General features: G+C 40.8%; 1 protein-coding gene across 1 annotated transcript; it reads right to left on the reverse strand.

Moving 5' to 3' along the window:
• Positions 1-649: 649 nt before the first annotated feature.
• On the reverse strand, positions 650-19,019 carry LOC140995705 (proprotein convertase subtilisin/kexin type 5-like). Its single transcript, XM_073465782.1, has 17 exons — positions 18,928-19,019; positions 18,446-18,582; positions 16,611-16,811; positions 14,320-14,388; positions 9,398-9,458; positions 9,167-9,312; positions 8,606-8,812; positions 8,385-8,468; positions 8,055-8,241; positions 7,739-7,953; positions 6,772-7,014; positions 6,441-6,674; positions 5,744-5,924; positions 5,449-5,666; positions 4,696-4,796; positions 4,319-4,529; positions 650-2,582 (listed from the first exon to the last, which is right to left on the reverse strand). Exons 1-17 carry the CDS (start codon positions 19,017-19,019, stop codon positions 2,176-2,178), a joined length of 2,994 nt encoding a protein of 997 aa, XP_073321883.1. The 3' UTR covers positions 650-2,175.
• Between the last annotated feature and the right edge of the window lie 589 nt (positions 19,020-19,608).

Genomic DNA, 19,608 nt, shown 5'->3' on the forward strand with positions numbered 1-19,608 from the left:
ACAAAATGTGCAGTTATAAGGTTCACATTTTCTGTAAAATTTATTTTCAGCACATGCATAGGGAAAGTGGGCATTGAGAATAAACCAGATTTTCCTGTAATTTCATAACAAGTCTGATAATGCATCTGTTCTGATTATCAGTGTAACTGCAAGAATAAAAGCTGAAGTCCAAAGAGTTCATTTTAACTGTGAAGGCACAGGAAGGTCCCCAATGTCAACATGTGTGAAGGATGTTCAGTGGCAGATGTCCCAGAGTCGATGTTGTGTCTATTTGTTGAGTTTAGTATGAGATTAGAGACTGGACTCAGCCTGCTCTGCTAGCAACTGAGGTTAAATGTTATATTGAAAAGCATTAATTTTACATTGGTATTTCATGAGTGTTATATATCATTAAAATAATTTGACATAACTGTGCTAAAGAAGTTAAGTACTTAGAATAATTTGAAATCTTAAAACTGAGTATAAGTTTTGATTGTTCTCGAGTGGCCCTTCATTATGAGTTTGTGTAACAGCTAACAACAGTCACCTGTGTGTTGACTTGTATGCAGTCCTTCCCCAAATCCTCCTTAACTCATCTCTGTACAACAGCACGTCTGCAGGTTAATTCATAACACAAACTTTAAACAAGCTTGCACACTTACGACACAGATCAAATTCCAATTTTATTATGAAACGAGCACACAGTTCACCTCAACAGAGTAGAGAAAAATTCTAATTATTTGCTATTCACACTTTCCTGTTATTATCTCAGGGACACAGCAACACAAGCCAGATGTACAGCCTTGAGGTCAAAACATAAGAGCAGAGTTAAAAAAAGAAATATTTTTGCAGTCCTGATGAATCACTTCTGCTGCATCTTTCTGCTGTGTTAAGAGCACAAAACTGGACACATGCCCAGATGTGCAGATGCCAGTATTTCACTGGCCTGAACAAGATGAAACCCTGAGAAAAACTGTTCCTCACTGTGTAAACTAACCTGATAACATCCAAACAGTTCCACACAGTGTTACAGGTGAGATGGTGCGTCAGTGTAAATATTGCTTTGAATTTTGAGCTGACTCCTGCAGTGTGATACACAGTCCATTTTACAAATTAAACAAAAAAAAAGGTATAACAGCAAATACTGACAGTGATATTACAGTGATTAATAAGTGCTTTAAACCAGATGATGCAGAAACAGACGATGATGATTACATCGTTTTTTGTTGTAAACATACAAAATTTTCTTTCAATGATATGTTTTATTCTAGAAAATGTAAACAAACACATTAATAGGATTGTCAGTGACTCAACAAAGAAAATTATTTGTACTACTGTATGCCTGTATTAGAAAAGCTCAATCAAAGGAATAGGTTACATAATCTGACAGTAAACCAAAATTACTGATGTTGAAAAAATTACACCAGAAAAGAAGTCAACATTCAACCTTGTAGCAGTTTTAACAATCAAAAAAAGCAGGTCTACTGACTAACTCAACACTACCACTAGTAATATGATTAATTGTATTTCTGTAATAGATCTACACACAGTATGTAAAATATTGTTTGTTCTCAGGTTTGTATGTATCTCAAAAATGTGCTTGAATATGTCACAGGAATGTGAGTTGTGATATCAGGCTCAGCAGGAGCAAGCTGGAAAGAGAAAAATTACTTTAAGCACATCACATTTTTTGCGGCCCCTTTTACTACTGCCATTCTCACTGAGAGAAAGTCAGAAGTAGTGATAGCGGACAACTGTAACTGTATACTGTCAAACAACTGCGGCAAGATATTAAGTTGGAGATGGTTGGACATCATTTGTCATAATCAAAATGTCGGCTTCACTTGGTTTTAAGACAAACACAAAACAATGTGATCAGTGCTGCTAATACAGCCACATATTAGATATTGGACCAGTGTAAATGTGGCTACAAGAGAGTTTAACAGGAAAATGTTGATTACACCATAACAATCAAGTTTTCTTCACTAACGACTGCTCCACCTGCTGATTGTGCCAAGAAAACCTGAAGAGATCCTAAATTTTTCGTGAAGAAGTAAATAGACATCAGGTGTCTGAAGAGTCAGTCCCCCCTCTGGTTCAAGCACTTTCCAAACGAGAAACAATTTTCACAACAGGATTAAAGTGATGCGTAAGGAAGAGCTACTTCTCTCCAGTCAGGTCTTTTGTGCTCTCTTTTCATGTGTACGAGTAGCTTTCATCATCATACTCTAGCTCAATCTCATCGTCATCCAAGAGTCCATATTTGAACTTCCGATACACCGTCCCATCTTGTGACATGTACACAATATCATCCTCTTCGTCTTCCACATCTTCCTCACATCCGATGATTCTGTCGCTGAACTCCCCGTATGGAGAGTTGGTGGCTTTTGAGGCAATCTCTCCATTGGTGTCGAGCTGCTTATAACCTCCAGCTTTGGTTTTGGGTCCGCTGGCGAGTGATTTAGACCGAGCATTAAGGAAGATGAAGATCACCCCGCCCACAGAGAGGACAAGTAGAACACAGGCAGTGACAAAGACTTTAGAAGTGCTGCCTTGGGCATCAAATTTCTTCATCACAAAATTGACACCCAGGATGCACTCGTCTGAGAAGAAGGAGATGGAGCAGATCATTAGGTTACATAGAAAAAAGTAATCAGTATACTGGAGTCCTCTCTGATGACTCCCTGTCTTGTATTACAAGACTGTTGTTTAAATAAAAGTGTTTTGTCTGTTTCATTTCATGCCAGAGTAAGTTAGGTAATGAGCTAATTTTCATAATGTACTTTTACGAGTATCATCCAAATAAAATGTTTCAATATGCATACTCTAAAGTTTATCATTCAAGTTTATAAAAAAATACTCTTCCTTGATTCGAAGCTCAATTCTGCAGCTGTTCTGTAAGTATTTTTTTCTTATAATAATAAATGTATTAAATCTGAACCTGCATCAATTTCCGGCTGAAAGAATGAAAATGAAACTTCAGTCATTATCTACTCAACCCCACATGCTGATGGAAAGTCAGTCAAGTCAAAACATTTCTTGAGTTTCACCGCAAAACGGCGTTTGGGACTTGGGGAATGCAAAAAAAAAAAGAATATTATAAAATGTCCTCATACAGCTAGTCTAGTGTAATCCAAGTCACTGGAAGCCCCAAGATCCAGTGACTTCGATTACACTGAACAAGCTGTGTGGACACATTTTATGTATTCTTTCATTTCTTAAAAAATTTTTTTGCCTTTTAAAACAAGTCCCCATCTGCTTCTGTTTTTTAGGAGAATGCTGCAACGCTGTTTTGCGGTGAAACTTAAGAAATGTTTTGTTGAATACGAAACTTCACCCAACTTCTCATTTTTGGGTGAATTTATCCTTTACATTAACAACTGCCCGTCAGTACCACCAACATCTGGATCAAGCACCACATACTTCTAATTCAAGCCCTGCCTATTCTGTGAACAGATATGGACACACATCACTCAGTTATAAAGATAAATAATGGTGTACTCGGTCATCCCTAATGATTTTAATACAGTGCTTCATCAGAACTGCAATATAATACATAAAAACCTTACACTGTATTAACTTTTTTTTTTTTTTTTTTTAAAAAGAGTATGTAAAGGCAATGCTGAAGATGAACTAATTACTCATGATTGCAAGTTTAATTTGCTTTAAGCTATTTTATTAAGCTTATGTTTGAAGGTTGGGTAATCAGTACCTTCTTCCTAATTAAATTGTAGGACCTCTGCGATGGTGGGTCGCTCTTCCTGCCCAAACTTCCTACACCTTTAATGTACACTAGAGTCCAGTCTGGTAACTGCTCTTGTTGCCCTGCGGCTACTATCCCTCTGCTTTACGAACTGGCCCAGTGGGTGAGGGGCAGGCCCATGTAAGACATTTTTAGTGGTTTTAGTGTCTGTTTGTAGAGAGGCTCAATTGGTTTCAGGGTTGTCATGCTTACTTGTGATCAGCTTGTTAAACAATATGTTATGTGTGAAGAGATGATAGCATGCATAAAGATGTTGGCTGCCTCTGTTGTTAGATACGTTCTTATGTGCCTTAAGTTTGCCAGGTTGAATTTGGTTATTGTGGCACACCTAGTCATGAAAGCTTGTAACAATCATCTGTAACAGGAACATATTATTATCTTTCTCAAATACTGGAAACTCATGGAAGATGTAACTCATGTCTGGTGTAAAAGCAATTGATTATACAGGGCAACCACAAATTAAGGATGCCCTGATGACTTTCACACATACACACACACTCTTTTAAAGGAACATGTTTCAGTACAGTAATCTGTGTGTGGGGGTTTCGCTGGAAGTCTGTGTGGGTTCTTGTTTACCTCGTGAGGCTGTGCAGTCACAGCACTCCCTGGATATTGGTTTATTATCGCGGCGTGTCTCATTTCCACAGCAGGACAAGCAGCGGCCATCATCAGACAGGATCTTGAGTGCAGGGCACACTGTGCAGTTGTGAATGCTGGGTCCTCGGCAGTCCACGCAGGACGGATCACATGCCTTGCAGACTGGCTCATCATTTTTGGGGTCTGAGCCCTGGAGCAACAGAAGAGATTGTAAACACAGCAACTGCTTCATGACTTACAGAGCAGCCTTGCCAAACTGTTAACATGTCATTCATATTTTCATGAGGCAACAGTGAAAAGTTTTTTGAAAACAAACTTTGTAAAGCATGTAAAGCAACACAGAAGCTGTCTGTCACCTGTGAAGCAGCATAGAAACCTATGAGACACTCCGACTCACAGATGCCACTCATGAACTTGTAGCCTTCATAACAGGACTCGCAGGCCAGAGCGCCCTCATCTGGAAGAAGAGCGAGAACTCACATTATAGGAAACAGTGTTAAATGTCCGCACATGACTGAAGTGCAGTTTCCAAATGAAAAGCATATCAGAAGGAAGAGCAGAAGTTCGTCATGGCTTGGCATTTATCATTACAGTACTGAGACATTATTTTGTGTGTAGCCTTCTCAGCTTAGTCATCCTTCTCTATCTGTCCCTCTATCATCTGTCAGCTCTTGACTGTATTCTCCATTAAATAGGTTTTTAAAAATCCTCCAAGTAATGTCTTTTTGTTAACTCTTTACCCCTGGATTGTTATCCCAACAATGCATCACTACATTAGATGTCATTTATTCTTGTTACAATTTAATAAAACACTTAACGAAGAGGTGATCTGTTAGGAAATTATGCTTCTTCGTCTTATTTGGCATCAATATCGTGAACTACAGTGTTCACTTATGACAAATCTGCCGCAAGCCACATTCCCTATTTTCACAGTATCATCAGACCCATCAAGGATAACTTAATTTTATTACTCTATGAAAATGTAATATTAACACTTCAATGTAGAAATTATGTTGACTCTTAAAATGTATTCTGATTCTATGTCACTGTAGAAAACAATACCCCACACAAAAATACAGCCCAAATAAGCCATCACAGGCTTCCTTTACCGCTGCAGGTCTTGCAGGTGGAGTGACACATGTGACAGATCTTGGACCGTCTGTATTTGTGGAAGCCTGGAGGACAGCTACGCAGGCACTGCCCCCACTGCCTCAGGTAGACAAAGTCCGCCCGACAGCTTAGACAGTTTCTGTTTCCCTGACCCCAACACTGGCTGCAAGAGGGGTCACATCGCTCGCAAACCATGGTGGAGGTGTTGGCAAAGTAACTGAAAAGGAGTAAGGAGGTTTAGTTTGTGCTGTTCTTTGATGATTAACAAGAGGAGACTTTGTGAGCTCTTCGAACCTCTCTGAACAGACTTTGACGCAGCTGATTCCCTGCTTGAAGAATCCAGGTTTACAGGTGACACACTGCACGCTGTGATGGCCAACGCAGGACTGACAGCTGAAGTGACAGCGCTCACACACACGTTCGTCCTTGTCCCCTACGTAGTAACTTACAGGACACTTCGACATACACGTGTTGTCTGATGGACAAAGATACAAAGGCACAACTGGTGGATAAGAAGCTTAACGGTAACACTTTACAATAAGGTACACAAAAATGTGAGTAGTTACTTAGGAGTGAGTAAGGAATGAATCAGGAAATATGGTAGTCTGTTGGGTAACTACTCAGTATTTTGTTTCACTTTACTTGAAGGGACACAAAAAGAGTGACTAATGATTATGCAATTAGTGAGTCGTCATTAGTTTGTGCCAGTCAGTTAGTTAAGTGTTCAGTAAGTAGATTCACAGATATTTATGAACTAATCGTTATCTAATGGTTCATTAGTGTAGTATCTCCCAGTCTGCTCTCTAGTAACTCATCATTATCTACTATATAGCCCTCGAATCAGAGTTGCTCAGGTATTACTCACAACTATCAAGTTGTTCCTGATTTATTCCTTTCTTGCACGTTTTTGTGTACGTTACCAGCTTAACAGTCACTACAGATTGATCAAAAATATTTTCTGACTTTCTAATTTATTATTTCAATAACATACTCAGGAGGAAGTAAGGCTCATTGCAGCTAAGGCACTGGTCTTTGTCCGGCCCAAAACAGCGGTGGCAGATTTTGTGACACTGTTGGCACTCCCCATTCTTGTCCTTGTATGAGCGCAGAGAGCATTCACTGTACCACACACAGTGTCCGCTGGCATCCAGAAGCCTGTCGGTACCGCAGCTGCGGCAGGATGAGGGCTCATGGCCTGAGCAGGTCAGACATGACTTGTCACAGTCTGCGAAAAATCAAGACACAGTCAGCCTGTGATGATGATGTAGAACTTTTATTTTGTTGTATTTTGCATGATCAAAACAAACTTCCACCTCCCCTACCTCTGCACTCATTAGTAGTCTTATCATAGTAAGTGTCAGAGGGACACTCAGGCAGACACTCTCCATTGAATCGGACAGCTTTCGGGTTGCGACACACATCACAGTCATCAGAGTCAGGGCCGTCACAGGAGGCACAATCAGCATGGCAGCGCACACACTCCTGTTGCTGCTCGCTGGCAAAGTAGCCATCAGGACAATCATCCACACACTCACCCTCATGAAGGAAGTAATACTGGTCACACTCTGGGAGATGCAAGAAAGGAACAGCTGTTTACAGTGCTTAAAGAAAACCCTGACATTTTGGCCAGAGAATAAATTAGTTTACCAGTTTCATGGTAAATGTTATTCAACAGACTTAAATGTTTAAATTGTAAAAAAAATAGCCTTTGTGTTCCAATTTTGTTTCATTTTTTGCACTAAGTGCCAATTTCTTTCCTCATGCACCCCAATCACATGACTAGTTGTGGTTTCCTAAATGAAAGCATGGATTTATACACTGAATATACAACTCTCGAGTCTTTGTGGTGCACATTTGACCCTCATTCAGCCCTCACTTTCATCCTAAACTACTGCTAACACAGTCAAAGAAAACCTGAACATTTATGCGATGTCAAGTGGCTTCCTTAAGAAGGTACTGAAACTACTCTGACCCTGACAAATGTTGGTTTTACCTTCCCCCATCTTCTCTCTGATGTTTTCCTCTCTTGTCATCTAATTTTCATCTGGTCTTTATTTCCTTTACCCCTTCCAACTCTTACATTCAGCCGTCATTGCTAAACCATTTGCAGTCTAGTGAGCAGAGAAGGAGCTTTCTGCATTTCCTGTTTTTCTCGTGTCTGCATCACTTCTTCCTGCTCCTCTATACTGCTACTTCAACAGTTACCTTTCACAACAAGACCTGTCTTTAATCCTCCTCTCCACATCTCCAAATTTCTCAACTTCTCGCACCTCCACCAAGCATACTTACTCTTACACAAGCCTTCATGATTGCAATCTTTACAGTGAGCTGGACAGTGAAGACATTCTTTCTCTGTGGCGTAGTAGCCCTGTAGACAGTGAGACCTGCAGGAATGGTCCAGCAGCAGGTAGTCTGTCTCACAGTTCAGACAATAAGAGGAATTTCCCTTGCAGGATGTACACTCTGGGGCACATGGCTGGCATACGCCATCTTTAGGAAACCCTCTGGGACAGAGGCAGAGAGAGGAAAAAATTAGGCATTGCTGGCATGTTATGATGATGCATGTTCATCTGCAAGTCAAGAAATGAGAAAACAGGAAAATAACCTCTGACAATCCTCCACACACACTCCATTGTGCACGTAAAGCCCGTTGAGACAGCGCTGGCACTGCTGGGCATCCAGACACATGACACATCCCTTGGAGCAGTCTTCACAACGACTGGATGTCTTGTTAGCAAAGGTACCAGATGGACAGCGTGGCATGCAGGTCTGTTGAGCGGTCAAAAAACGACCTGAAGACGGACAGAAAAATCACACCACTGATAGAGGGAAAAGAATGAAGGACACAAAGGCTGTCAGTGGTCAACAACTTATTTGAATTTAAAGTAGAGTCCATATCATCCTTTGTCAAACATCTAATTTGCAGCACGTTTACCTGAGATGCAGCTGGTGCAGTGCTCCTTTCCTTCAGCAGAGCAAGACTTACAAGATGAGTGACACAGCTCGCAATCGCCCTGGACTGATGGTGAACAGAGGAAATCAATGTAGACATGAACGATTTAGAACAGAGGAAGAAATGAGAGGGGACGACCCTCATAAAATGTCACACTAGCTGAAAGAATTCTAGTACTGAGGTAAAATTAACATTTGCCATACTGTTTCTGAAGTGTTTCTCAGAGCAGAGAGTGAGCTGACTGCCCTCGAAACACTCCCCGTTATTCAGCGTGAATCCCTCCTCGCAGGAGTCACAGTCGTCATATTGTGGCCCTCCACAGGTGCGACAGGCGCGATGACAAGGCTCACATTCCTGGCTCTCCTCATCCACAAAGAATCCTTCCTTACAGTGATCCACACACTCTCCATCTGGACACACAAATACATGGCATTACTTCCTCTGTGTATCTTTAAAGGTATTGTTCTTTCAATGGAAATTTTATCATATCTGACACTTTTTTGTACTTGTGATCATGGAGGTCAACAGTTGTGCGCAATGTATGCCTGAGATATCTACCAATTTACACCATTTTATATCAAAATCGGATGCAGATCACAGTTTCCTCTGAAAGATTCTTAAAAACAGTACGGTGACACTAAAACTATTATTCCTGGTGTCAGCTCCTCAGGGTACAGTGCCCAACCCTGTCTCATTGTGGTCACAGAAGTTTGTCAGCTGATATTCACACCATGCCAAAAAATTATAAATGGTTCAGTTCTTACCAAAGACGTATAATCCGTCTTCACAAAAGTAGCACTGGGACGGGTCACAGATCACACACTTCTTGTCTTTACATGGATCACACACCATGGTGTCGTTTGCACTGTAGGTCCGATCTGGACAGGACCGATGACAGTCTGTACCTAACCTGACAGACAGATGGACAGAATCAATGTGAGGACATATGAATATGGGGGTGTCACGCCATAAAACTCTAAATCTAAGAAACTTACTGGTAGTAACCATCTTCACATTTGTGGCAAACAGTTTCCTGCGTCTGGTCTCCTGAATCCTCTGTGGTGAAGAGCAGAAATTACAACGAATCATAAACAACAGATCAGGCATATTGTCAAACTGTGGAACTCTCAAAGCAAGGCACGAAAGACGTTTAACCTTAATTTTAGTTGTTGACATTTAAATATGATGCAGTAGTTTTACACGTTTTACACTGACATGTGTGAAGCAGCAGTCTTTGTTTTACTGATCATCACAAAATTTCAGGCACTTTTCTTATATTTTTTAATTGTTTTCATGACTCTCAGCACGACTATCTCCAGTGCCTGCACAACTTTCTTTGACTGAAAGAAACATTAATGTCATGAGTAGCCACGCTGGAGTTGCAGTGAGGAGGCTGGGGTGGACAGTGGGTGTACAAAGTCCAGTGTTTGCATCCAGTCTGTGGTTAGGCACCCTGACTGAGGTTAGAAAAACATATATTCAGTTTGTGAAACGGTCATAAAATCTGTAGGATTCAGTTTGATGAAGGTTTGGAAAAGATTCTGATTTAATTTGTATGTAAATAAAATCAGTTTGTGAAATACTGACAAATTTAATCTTGAGCATTTGGACACGTTTCCTTTGGATTAAATTTCATCACAATTTCACAAACTGCCCTTCTGTGTTTTCTCTCCTCCTCTTCTCTACACTCTTCCCTCTCAGGTGTTTCTGATCAGGTGATTAGGCCCTGCCTCATATTCAAGGAAGGCTGGAGGTGAAGGATCTCTCTCTTCCACAGAACAAGCACTCCTGACAGTTTTAGAGTGTTTCTGTCTTTTCCTCAGTTGGTGCTCTTCTTTTCTTTTGAGGATGGAGGCCTGGTAGTACTGTTTTCACGGCTTTGTTTGTTAATTTAGCTCATGTTGTTTTCCTTAGTTTAGGGAGGGAAGTTCTGGGTCCTACTGGCACAGTGTGGCTGACCCAGACTTAGTATTATTTGTAAATCCTTTTTTTTTTTTTTTTTGCAAATTTGCTCTCGGTTATGGTGTCCTCTTTATATGTTACAGGTCACAAGATAGAGCCAAGTGTGTGTTTTGCTTTATATGCTGAAAAAAGGTGAAAAATAACAAAATATAAAGGTATTACCATGGTGGTAGGTGTAAGTGGTTGGCTAATCATGCAATTAAAATGTGGTAAAATCCCATCTAGTCTTTTTGTGCATACAAAGGCAGCACTGTGATTTCTCTGAACAGTTTCCTTTAACGCCAGCAGGGGGCACTCTGACAACACACAATAAATGTGTTCATTTCACTGTAGATTGGCCCTCTGAGATCAATCACCAGTTGAGTGTGATCAATGTAGAACTAGCAAGCATATCTAACTCTTCAAACAAATGAAAAAGTCAAATAGTCTCTACAGGCATTTAGTTCATGTCTGTTAGTTTCTCTAATCATCAGGAAATCAGATGCTGCTGCTGCTCTGCTGCATTGTGTAGCGGGTGTTTCTGTTCGTCTTGCACTGCAGGTGTACTTTTGCTGAACAACACAACAACAAGCATAATATGAGTGACAGGTTGTGTTTTGTTATTGGAGACAGGGGGACCTATGCAGGGGATATTAATAAGTAATTCAGGTGTGTGTGTGAGAGAGAGAGACTGTTTTTGTACATACACCAACTGAGAAAGTTAATTTTGCTTCCAAACTAATTAATTCCTGCTGTCAATCAAAACCATCCAACTGGTAACTGAGGAAGAGCCTCGCTGTCATCCCTTAGTCCAATGATGTCAAGGTATCTCCCAGGACAGAGGGAGCGAGAAGTGGGGCAAGAGTATGAGAAAGAAAGGATCAGACAGGAAGCAGAAAGATAGAGAGAGAGAGAGAGAGAGAGAGAGTAAAGGAGAGTTAGTGGGGGGAGAGAAAGAGATGGAAATAACTACTTAAAAAAGCACCTTCTGCAGACTTTCCCTTGGGACATTCATCCTCTCCAGAAAAGTCTCCAACGACCCCCACACCCCATTCCTCTCTTCCTTCCAGCACCCACAACTTAACACTGCACTGGTTTGCACTTCAATGCGGTCGACAAGCCGCTACCTGTGAAAGTAATTACTCATACAGAGAGAGACTGGGAGAAAGGAAAGGTGGGAGGGACAGAGGAGCCGGAAATCATGCCTTCGGGCTGTGTCTATGCGAGGAGAGAAAATAGCGCCCGCATAAATATTAACCGTGCAAGCCAGGGGATGGGGGATTTCAACAGAATTTAAACTGGCATACACATCCTGAAGTATGCACTTGTGGAATGTGCAAGCTCTCATACACACATATTAAAGTTGACATATTACAGAAGCTTTTACACACATATGAAAAACATGCATATGAACACAATCACACATCAGCTCAAATCATCACTTCAGTGGGAGAAACTGACACACTGTTTATCAAGACATGCTTAAGGAGTGGATTTGCTAATAGTGAAAAAGAGAACAGACGTGAGAATATAATAAAGCAGAGCATTCATGAGAAAGGCAGCTTTTTTCAAGCATGGGAAGGTGCTGCGCAGCTTTACTACAGCTTAACGCTGGAGGTGAGATGAGTTTCAGCGTGCTAACAGCGTCTGAGCAGCAGGAGAGGTGGAACGGTGCATTCGCTGTGTAAATCGTGAACAATGATGATTAAAAAAGGTGTTTGGCAACCTCATCAATGAAATGAAAATCATGTTGAGAAAGAAGAAAAGGCACAGATCACCCATGGAGGAGGACTGCTGATGTTCAGAGAGAAAGTTAAAGCAACACAGACTGATTAGAGATGTGTCAGGGACAGGAGGAGGCCGCTTGCCAAGGAGGGACAAAATAATGAAGATTTTTTCGTCCAAGGTAAAATACATCTTCTGGTGATTTAGCCTGAGAGAGCTCTTATCTTTGAGCTACACAGGACCTGAGCATCACTGCCATTTCCTTAACACAAAGCCAAGACATGACTAATCCAATTATAAAATAATTTCCAACCATTATTCCTCGATTAAGGAGTATAGTACGCAGAGAGGATTAATGGGTATAAAACTGATGATGAGAGTTAAAAAGAAGTACTGAAGTAATTTGATGGAGGGAGATAGGACTGAGTTAAGGGCTGCTGCATCTTATCACACACTGTCAGGCTGCTGAGCTCACTGGTAGATCTCACATACCAGCACACACACACACACACACACACACACACACACACACACACACACACACACACACACACACACACACACACACATACACAGCTCATTTACAAACTTTAATCTTTAGTGTGAAATTCAAGCAAAATTAAACTAAACCTCAAGTGTGAACACCTGCACCTGTAGATTACGGAACTATTCATCAGTACATATACTGTGACTGCTACACTGTAATATTATTTTTTATGGTATGCCATATCAGCAGTGCTGCACTGCATATAATGTGTTGTGTACCAATTTTAGAAAACGTTTTCCTCTGTTTTGTGACTTGTTAATTGTTGCCTACTTGCCTCTGCAAATAAAGTGATTAAACTGCCTTGAACTGTGAAATAGTTTGGTGCATTTTTGTGGTCAGTAACCAGCCTAAAACACATAATCATACCATTTTTGGGTGAACTTTTCCTTTTAATACATAATACTGCATGGCTTGATTCTTACCTTTATCTTATCCTAATTTTAATTTTTAAAAACTACACCTAAATCCTAACCCCAAAGTAGCCCCAGAAAAAAGTGTGAGGCGACCAAAACTTCCTCACAGACAGATACCAGTCTCAGACACTACACATTCTGTTTCATCTTCACTTCAGTGTGTAGCATCGTGTCACAGGGCCAATCACCGCAGATCTCTAATCTTACCGACTTGTTTAGCTTGCAGAATTGTGATTACTAAGAGCAGGTGGGTGGCAGGGAGGTTGTGGTGGGGGTGAGAGTGACGAGAGATATTCCACCCAGAATGCATAATGACATAATAACAGCCCGTCTCTCCACCTCAGACTAGTTCAGCACAATAACAACTTTCTATGGCATGTTGGTAACCATCTCCGGATAAAGGATGTGCTCTTGTTTTTATGTGGCTTGCACTGACAGGGTGAGGTGTAAGAGCACATGGAATGAGATTTATGGAGGACTCATACTGCATGGTTCACTCTTTACGTCAACAACAAATCTCATTCGAAACGCCATTCAGAAAAAGAGAGTTTTAACATCCTGTATTGCTGAATTAAACGCTGTGTTGACTTTTGATATTTACAAACTGTGGAGGGAATCAGCAGTAGAAGGACAAATTGTTAATGCCAGAATTTTCCCAGGGTTGAAAAATCCATTTTCCAACCATTTGTGAGATAGATAATGTCTACCTCTGACATGAATTAGATTTTCAGGAAGTTTTCATGTGGACTAATGTTTGAAAATATTCAACATCAGTCATGCAGAAAGTATACTCTGCACCGACACGAGTCCAAATACTCATTTGGCATCTTCTAATGGGGTAAAGTGCCTGACAATTAAGGAACTCTGCAGTTAAGTGCAGTTAAGTTAATGAATGAGGCTTTTTGGAAAAAAAAACAAAATGTTCATTAATTGCAGAACACCTTACATTTATTCTAACAACTTGTGCTCTGTTGTCAGGGCTCATTTCAAGTCAATTTAATGATGTATATGCAGTAGTAGAAAGCCTACAACGTGCATGAACGATCAGTGGCACCAACAGGGAATTGACCTTTATTAGGTATCATGTTTTTCTTACAAGCATTCCCCACAAATCACACCTGAGCAATGAAATGATAAAAGTCTTCAAAGCAATAAAACTTGAGCAGTACAAGTCACTTTCCCTGCTGCTGCTGAAGCTAGTGCACTCGGTTTTATTTCCACAATTTAATCAACCAGATGGTGAACGAGGTAGGAAAGAGAAAGTGAAGAGTAAAAGATGTTGTCTACTTACTGCGTTTGCATTGCTTGCAGCCCTCGTCACAGGGGAGACAGTCCTCATTCTCTGCATCTGCAACCTCACCTGAGACGGTGGATTCAAAAAAAGAGAGAGAGACAGAAGAACATGGTGATGAAATGTCACAGAGAAGATGAAAAAAGACTCAAGCAAAGTAACTTTAAATTCAAAATGTTTGTGAAAGAATGTTGGCTGCTTAAAACTGCATCGCACAGTTGTTTAAAATAAGGTTCGCTAGTAGAGAAAAATTAGTTATAAAGCAGATTTCAAGCCTGCACATTTTTTGTTTGTCACAACAAAGTCAGAGATGTTTCAAATGGATTGCAGTACATATACAGACACAACAGGCAAATTACAACCTGCACCGCTATTTTTGGTCATCAATCAACCGCTTTGACAGTGCTTGTCTCTTTTTATAATAAGCCGTCGTTTGACCTTTTGACCAAAATTAGAAAAGGGAGAGGAGAGGAGAGGAGAGGAGAGGAGAGGAGAGGAGAGGAGAGGAGAGGACTAGAATGATCGCTACACAATTAAAGTTGCTGTTTACATCCATGTGTCCACATTCATACATTATATGTAGTGAAGACCATGAAGGAATTTAATGAAATGTATTAAGCCAAGTGTCTTCAGTTCATGAGTTAATGCTCTTCCATAACTAAGGCAACAGGAATAAATATTCATATTTATCATTTTTGGAGACATTTCCTCAGAGCTCTGACTGGAGATTATGGTTTATCACCATAATGTTCTGGTATCTCTTAGTAACTGGTTGTTCTTCATACAGGTATACAGGTCTTTATTTTCCAGATCATTTCCATGCATATACATCTTTTGCTTTCCTACAGATCCACCTTCCGTTATTAAAACTTACAAACAACAAACAAAATGTATTTTGTGAAGTTACTTTTGACCACCAAATTCTCATCAGTCATCCTTGAGTTCAAGTGGATGTTTGTGCCAGATGTGATGAAATTTCACATTCATGAGAATTGGACAGATGGATACACAACCCAAAAACATAACGCCTACATTAAAAACTGCCAAATTACTAACAAGCTAGCCAGACAGGCACAACTGATAAATCCCACCACCGCCCGTCCACAGCAGCTAAAGTTTTGCCTACTCCAAAGTTCAAGCTGTCTGTGGAGCCTGTTGAGACCTGCCTGTGTCATATGATAAGAATTTGGTCTCATCCTCCCACTCATACTCTTTATATCCTCACATACAGACTCTCAACATTAGTCTTCACCTCTGTCTTACATTCAGTGTAGTGAAGTTGTAGCTGCCCACCTCAACCTGTCCTTCTTATCTTAAAAAAAAAAAAAAACATCTCGCTCAAAATATTTCAGCTGTTTCTCAATCCTCCTTTGGCTGGCATTCACACTTGAGCGCAATGTGTTGATCTTTGACAATCTCTCTGTGGATTAAGGTAAATTCAGCAAATGTTGAACAGATTGCGAACAGAAAGTAGATGCAAGAACACGTCAGCATCAGTCAGACCTCGATGGGGAACAAAGTTAAGACAAATCATTGACTGAATTTGTCTGGTGGGGCATTTTCATTTGTTTCTTTTCGTTCTCTGTTTTATTCAGTATTTCGCTAAAGCAACAGAATTAATGTAATACCAGAACACAAACAGTGTGACTGTATTTGTTAAGTAATCATCTTTTGTTTAAAAGACTTTCATGGCCATAGCATTCAGATTCCTCCATTACTTAACTTTCAAAAGTGGCACAGAAAATGAGCTGAATAACTTCTTTATTAATGTCTCATATCTTCAGAAGCTTAAAATTCCTCCTCTTGACTGCTCATTGTTTACACATAACACTGTAATCTTAATACTATTAGTACCACAGAGTAGTAGTTCAAAGAAGTCAGTCCAAAGAGTAGTTTCCAATTCTTCGGTCAATTTTTGCACGTGGCTCAGAGCCCTGTGTTGGCATACTTTCTTTTGGCATATTTTGTATTTGAATTTTAATACAGGCTTTAAAATGAGGTCACTGTGCTACATGTGCGCTCCCTGAGGTGACGTTTGCCAAATTCAGCCCCTCTCTCTGACAGTGGTGCTGAGCAAGACTGGCAGCTATTTCAAAATCCTTCACTCACTCTTTATTTATTCAACAACGGTGAAATGTAGATGAGATATTTCTTTATTCACGCTTTTATTTTTCTCATACAACACAACCTCTGCAGAAGTCATCCACCCACTGAGCATTCCTGCTTTTTAAAGTGACCTCAGTAAATGAGCATGTAATCAAGTGTCATGAGGCTCTACCAAAACCTCTCACCTGCACTGCACTCCAACGGCACGCACTGGCCATTTCTGAGCTTGTGTCCTGGGCTGCAGCGGAGGCAGTGATCTGCTGCTGTGCAGATGATGCAGTCTGCAGGGCAGGGTTCACACCGTCTCCTCGCAGAGTGGAAGAACCCCTCTGGACAGGCATCCCGACACTGAGTCTGAAAGAGGTACCTGGCTTCCCCAAACTTATCTATGGAGCAAGAGAAGAAAAGGAATGGCTTTGAGGGACAAGAACTCCGATAAGTGAAAAACAAAAGTTGCTGATGCACAGAACAGGTATGCAGACACACTAGGACAGGGACTCATTTGTACACAGAAAGAGCTTATGTGTGTGTGTGTGTGTGTGTGTGTGTGTGTGTGTGTGTGTGTGTGTGTGTGTGTGTGTGTGTGTGTGTGTGTGTGTGTGTGTGTGTGTCCCTTCTGCAGCTCTTTCTCTTTTTTTTACTCTCTAGAGACAGCAGGGGCGTAAAACTCCACATTACAATCAAAGGTTAGTGTCAAGAATCGTCTGCTCAGTATGCACTAGTATGCAATTCTGTGTGTGTGTGTGTGTGTGTGTGTGTGTGTGTGTGTGTGTGTGTGTGCGTGTGTGTGTGTGTGTGTGTGTGTGTGTGTGTGTGGTTGTGTGACTGGCCAAGAGAAGAGAGGTTGTTTTGAGAGAGGAAAGACATGGGGAGAGACAGATGGAGGGTCTCTTCATGTTATTATTGTTATGTCTCATTGAGCTTCAGACAGACCTGCAATTAAATGGAACCACATTTGCAAACACAGTCTGACAAACTTGCCGGCTAATTGAGTGTGTGTGTGTGTGTGTGTGTGTACGTGTGTGTGTGTGCGTGTGTGTGCGTGTGTGTGAGTGAGCGCGCGCACACGTGAGGTGAGAGAGAGAGAGAGAGAGAGAGAGAGAGAGAGAGAGAGTGTGTGTGTGTGTGTGTGTGTGTGTGTGTGTGTGTGTGTGTGTGTGTGTGTGTGTGTGTGTGCGTGTGTGTGTGTGAAGGGCAAATCTGGTGTTAATCTTCTCCTTGGCTGTCTGCTATCTTAGAGTGCGTGTGTGTGTCTAGGTGGGTGTGTGTGTAACAGAATCTCCCCAGTGTAAATACACTCACTCTGACAGCCATAATACTGTCTGTGACACTGTGATAAACACAGTTATTACTACCACCACCTCTTCAAGCTGATATTGCTTCAGCTGTGAGCCTCTAATGAAGTCCGGGTTTTATCATAACGATTGTTTTCACACTGATGAAAAAAGGTTTTTTTATGGACTTTGGTTTGGCTGCACCGGATGCGAAGATCATAAAATTTACCAGAAGGTGAGATCTTTAAAGGAAGCAAAATCCTGACACAGCTTGCTCTTTAACTGAGCTAAAAATCTGAGAGCTGTGCGGTGACCTCTTGACGGGGATTCAACGAACAAATGACTGATTCCCCCTTTTAACACATCCATCAGCAGGCCCTGGCTGAATTACTGCTTTAATTAGATTCATTTACTTTTAGAGGATTGATCGGTGGAGTCTGGCACAAATGAGCCTTGGCTTGATCCATGTGATGTTACGAAAAAGCACGATTTCACTTACATTCCAGTCACAGCTAGATAGATGGGGTTTTAAGTCAACACCAGTGCACCTCTGCAAAAAGCCACCTGTGTCACTCTGAGGTTTTATGAGGCAGCGAGGAAAAACTGCTGATGAAGTTGCTGACATATGAAATTGTTCTGCTATAGCTGGTGCAGCTTTACCCTGTCTGTTAAGACAGTTTTGATTTACAAATACATACAGATTCTTTTAGTTGAACGTTGATTTCATTATCAAATCGTTAGTGTACCTCTGTCACAGCTGGTGCAGTTGTCAGGTCCCTCGTCAGTACATTCATGGCAGGTGTGGTGACAGAGATGGCACTGCCTCCCCATGGCATAACGCCCCCTCTGACAGCGGATTTCGCAGCGTCCATCATCAAAGAACCTGCAGGCGAGGATGTGGTTAACAACGATCATGCAAAAATCAGCGTCATCAAGCAGAATCACTTTTTACAATAGACAGTAACAAGAGTTCTAATAATAATCTTATTTCTACATCTGTATCTGAGGTTGTTCACAATGTGTAACATCACCACAACTAGTGAGTGTGTACAGGCTGCACATACAAGACTGAAACAGTATAATCTGAACTCCTGACAGTTTTTGGTCAGGTGGAATCAGCTGTTAGTTCCTCATGTTTTATAATATGTGGGTTTGTTGGATTGGAGTACAGCAAATGGTCCACCTCATCAGTATTACCTTGCATCGTTTGTATGCCAGTGATTCTTACCGTGCTGTAGGGCAGGTGGTGCAGTCCTCTCTCTCCGGACCTGTGCACTGCAGACAGGTCACATCACACAGGTGGCACTTTTTATGACTCATGTACTGTCCTGTAGACGGAGAGCAACAGTAAACAACATGCGTTTTAGCCCGAAAAACTAATTTCAAAATGACATACTTTGCTTCCTCCAACGCCTTCTGTTTTTATTTGTTTATCAGCTTTGTTGTGTCTTTGCTCACTTCTTTCTTTCTTCTTTACTTGAGTGACTAGAGTTGTCGCTGTGATGTGTCCTAGTTGCGCCAATTATCAACAGCCAGTTGTTTTTGTTTTCACTTCATTGAAGGTCCAACTCATTATCCTCAAGCTTCTGACACCTCCTGCACTAGAACATCTTCTCTCTTTGTCATGTTTTTATATTGTGTGCAAATACTCTTCACAGGTTTGAAACAAAACATTGCACAGTTTGAAAATGTCACTCTCTTTCTAATTCTTTTTCAATTGTTTTTACAATAAATAAAGACTGGATTTAGATGTTTTTGCCTGCTTATGAGCTTGAAAACAAGGCGAAGATTCAAAAACAGCTTAAGACTTTTTAAACAAAGACAGATTTTTACTGATTTAAATTGATATGAAGTTACACAACCTCTTCTCTACAGATAAAAGAAACATACATTATATCTACTTTAAAAA

This window comes from Pagrus major, chromosome 5, assembly GCF_040436345.1.
Source record: "Pagrus major chromosome 5, Pma_NU_1.0".
NCBI lineage: Eukaryota > Metazoa > Chordata > Actinopteri > Spariformes > Sparidae > Pagrus > Pagrus major.

What these genes read in the sequence shown, in the direction of transcription:
- LOC140995705 (XM_073465782.1), bottom strand. Translation starts at nt 19,019, where the DNA reads ATGAGTCATAAAAAGTGCCACCTGTGTGATGTGACCTGTCTGCAGTGC. An exon ending in CTGCAAGCAATGCAAACGCA is followed by an intron (nt 9,459 to 14,319) that starts GTAAGTAGACAA and finishes TCTTCACCACAG; the next exon opens with AGGATTCAGGAGACCAGACG. An exon ending in GTTTCTATGCTGCTTCACAG is followed by an intron (nt 4,530 to 4,695) that starts GTGACAGACAGC and finishes CTGTTGCTCCAG; the next exon opens with GGCTCAGACCCCAAAAATGA.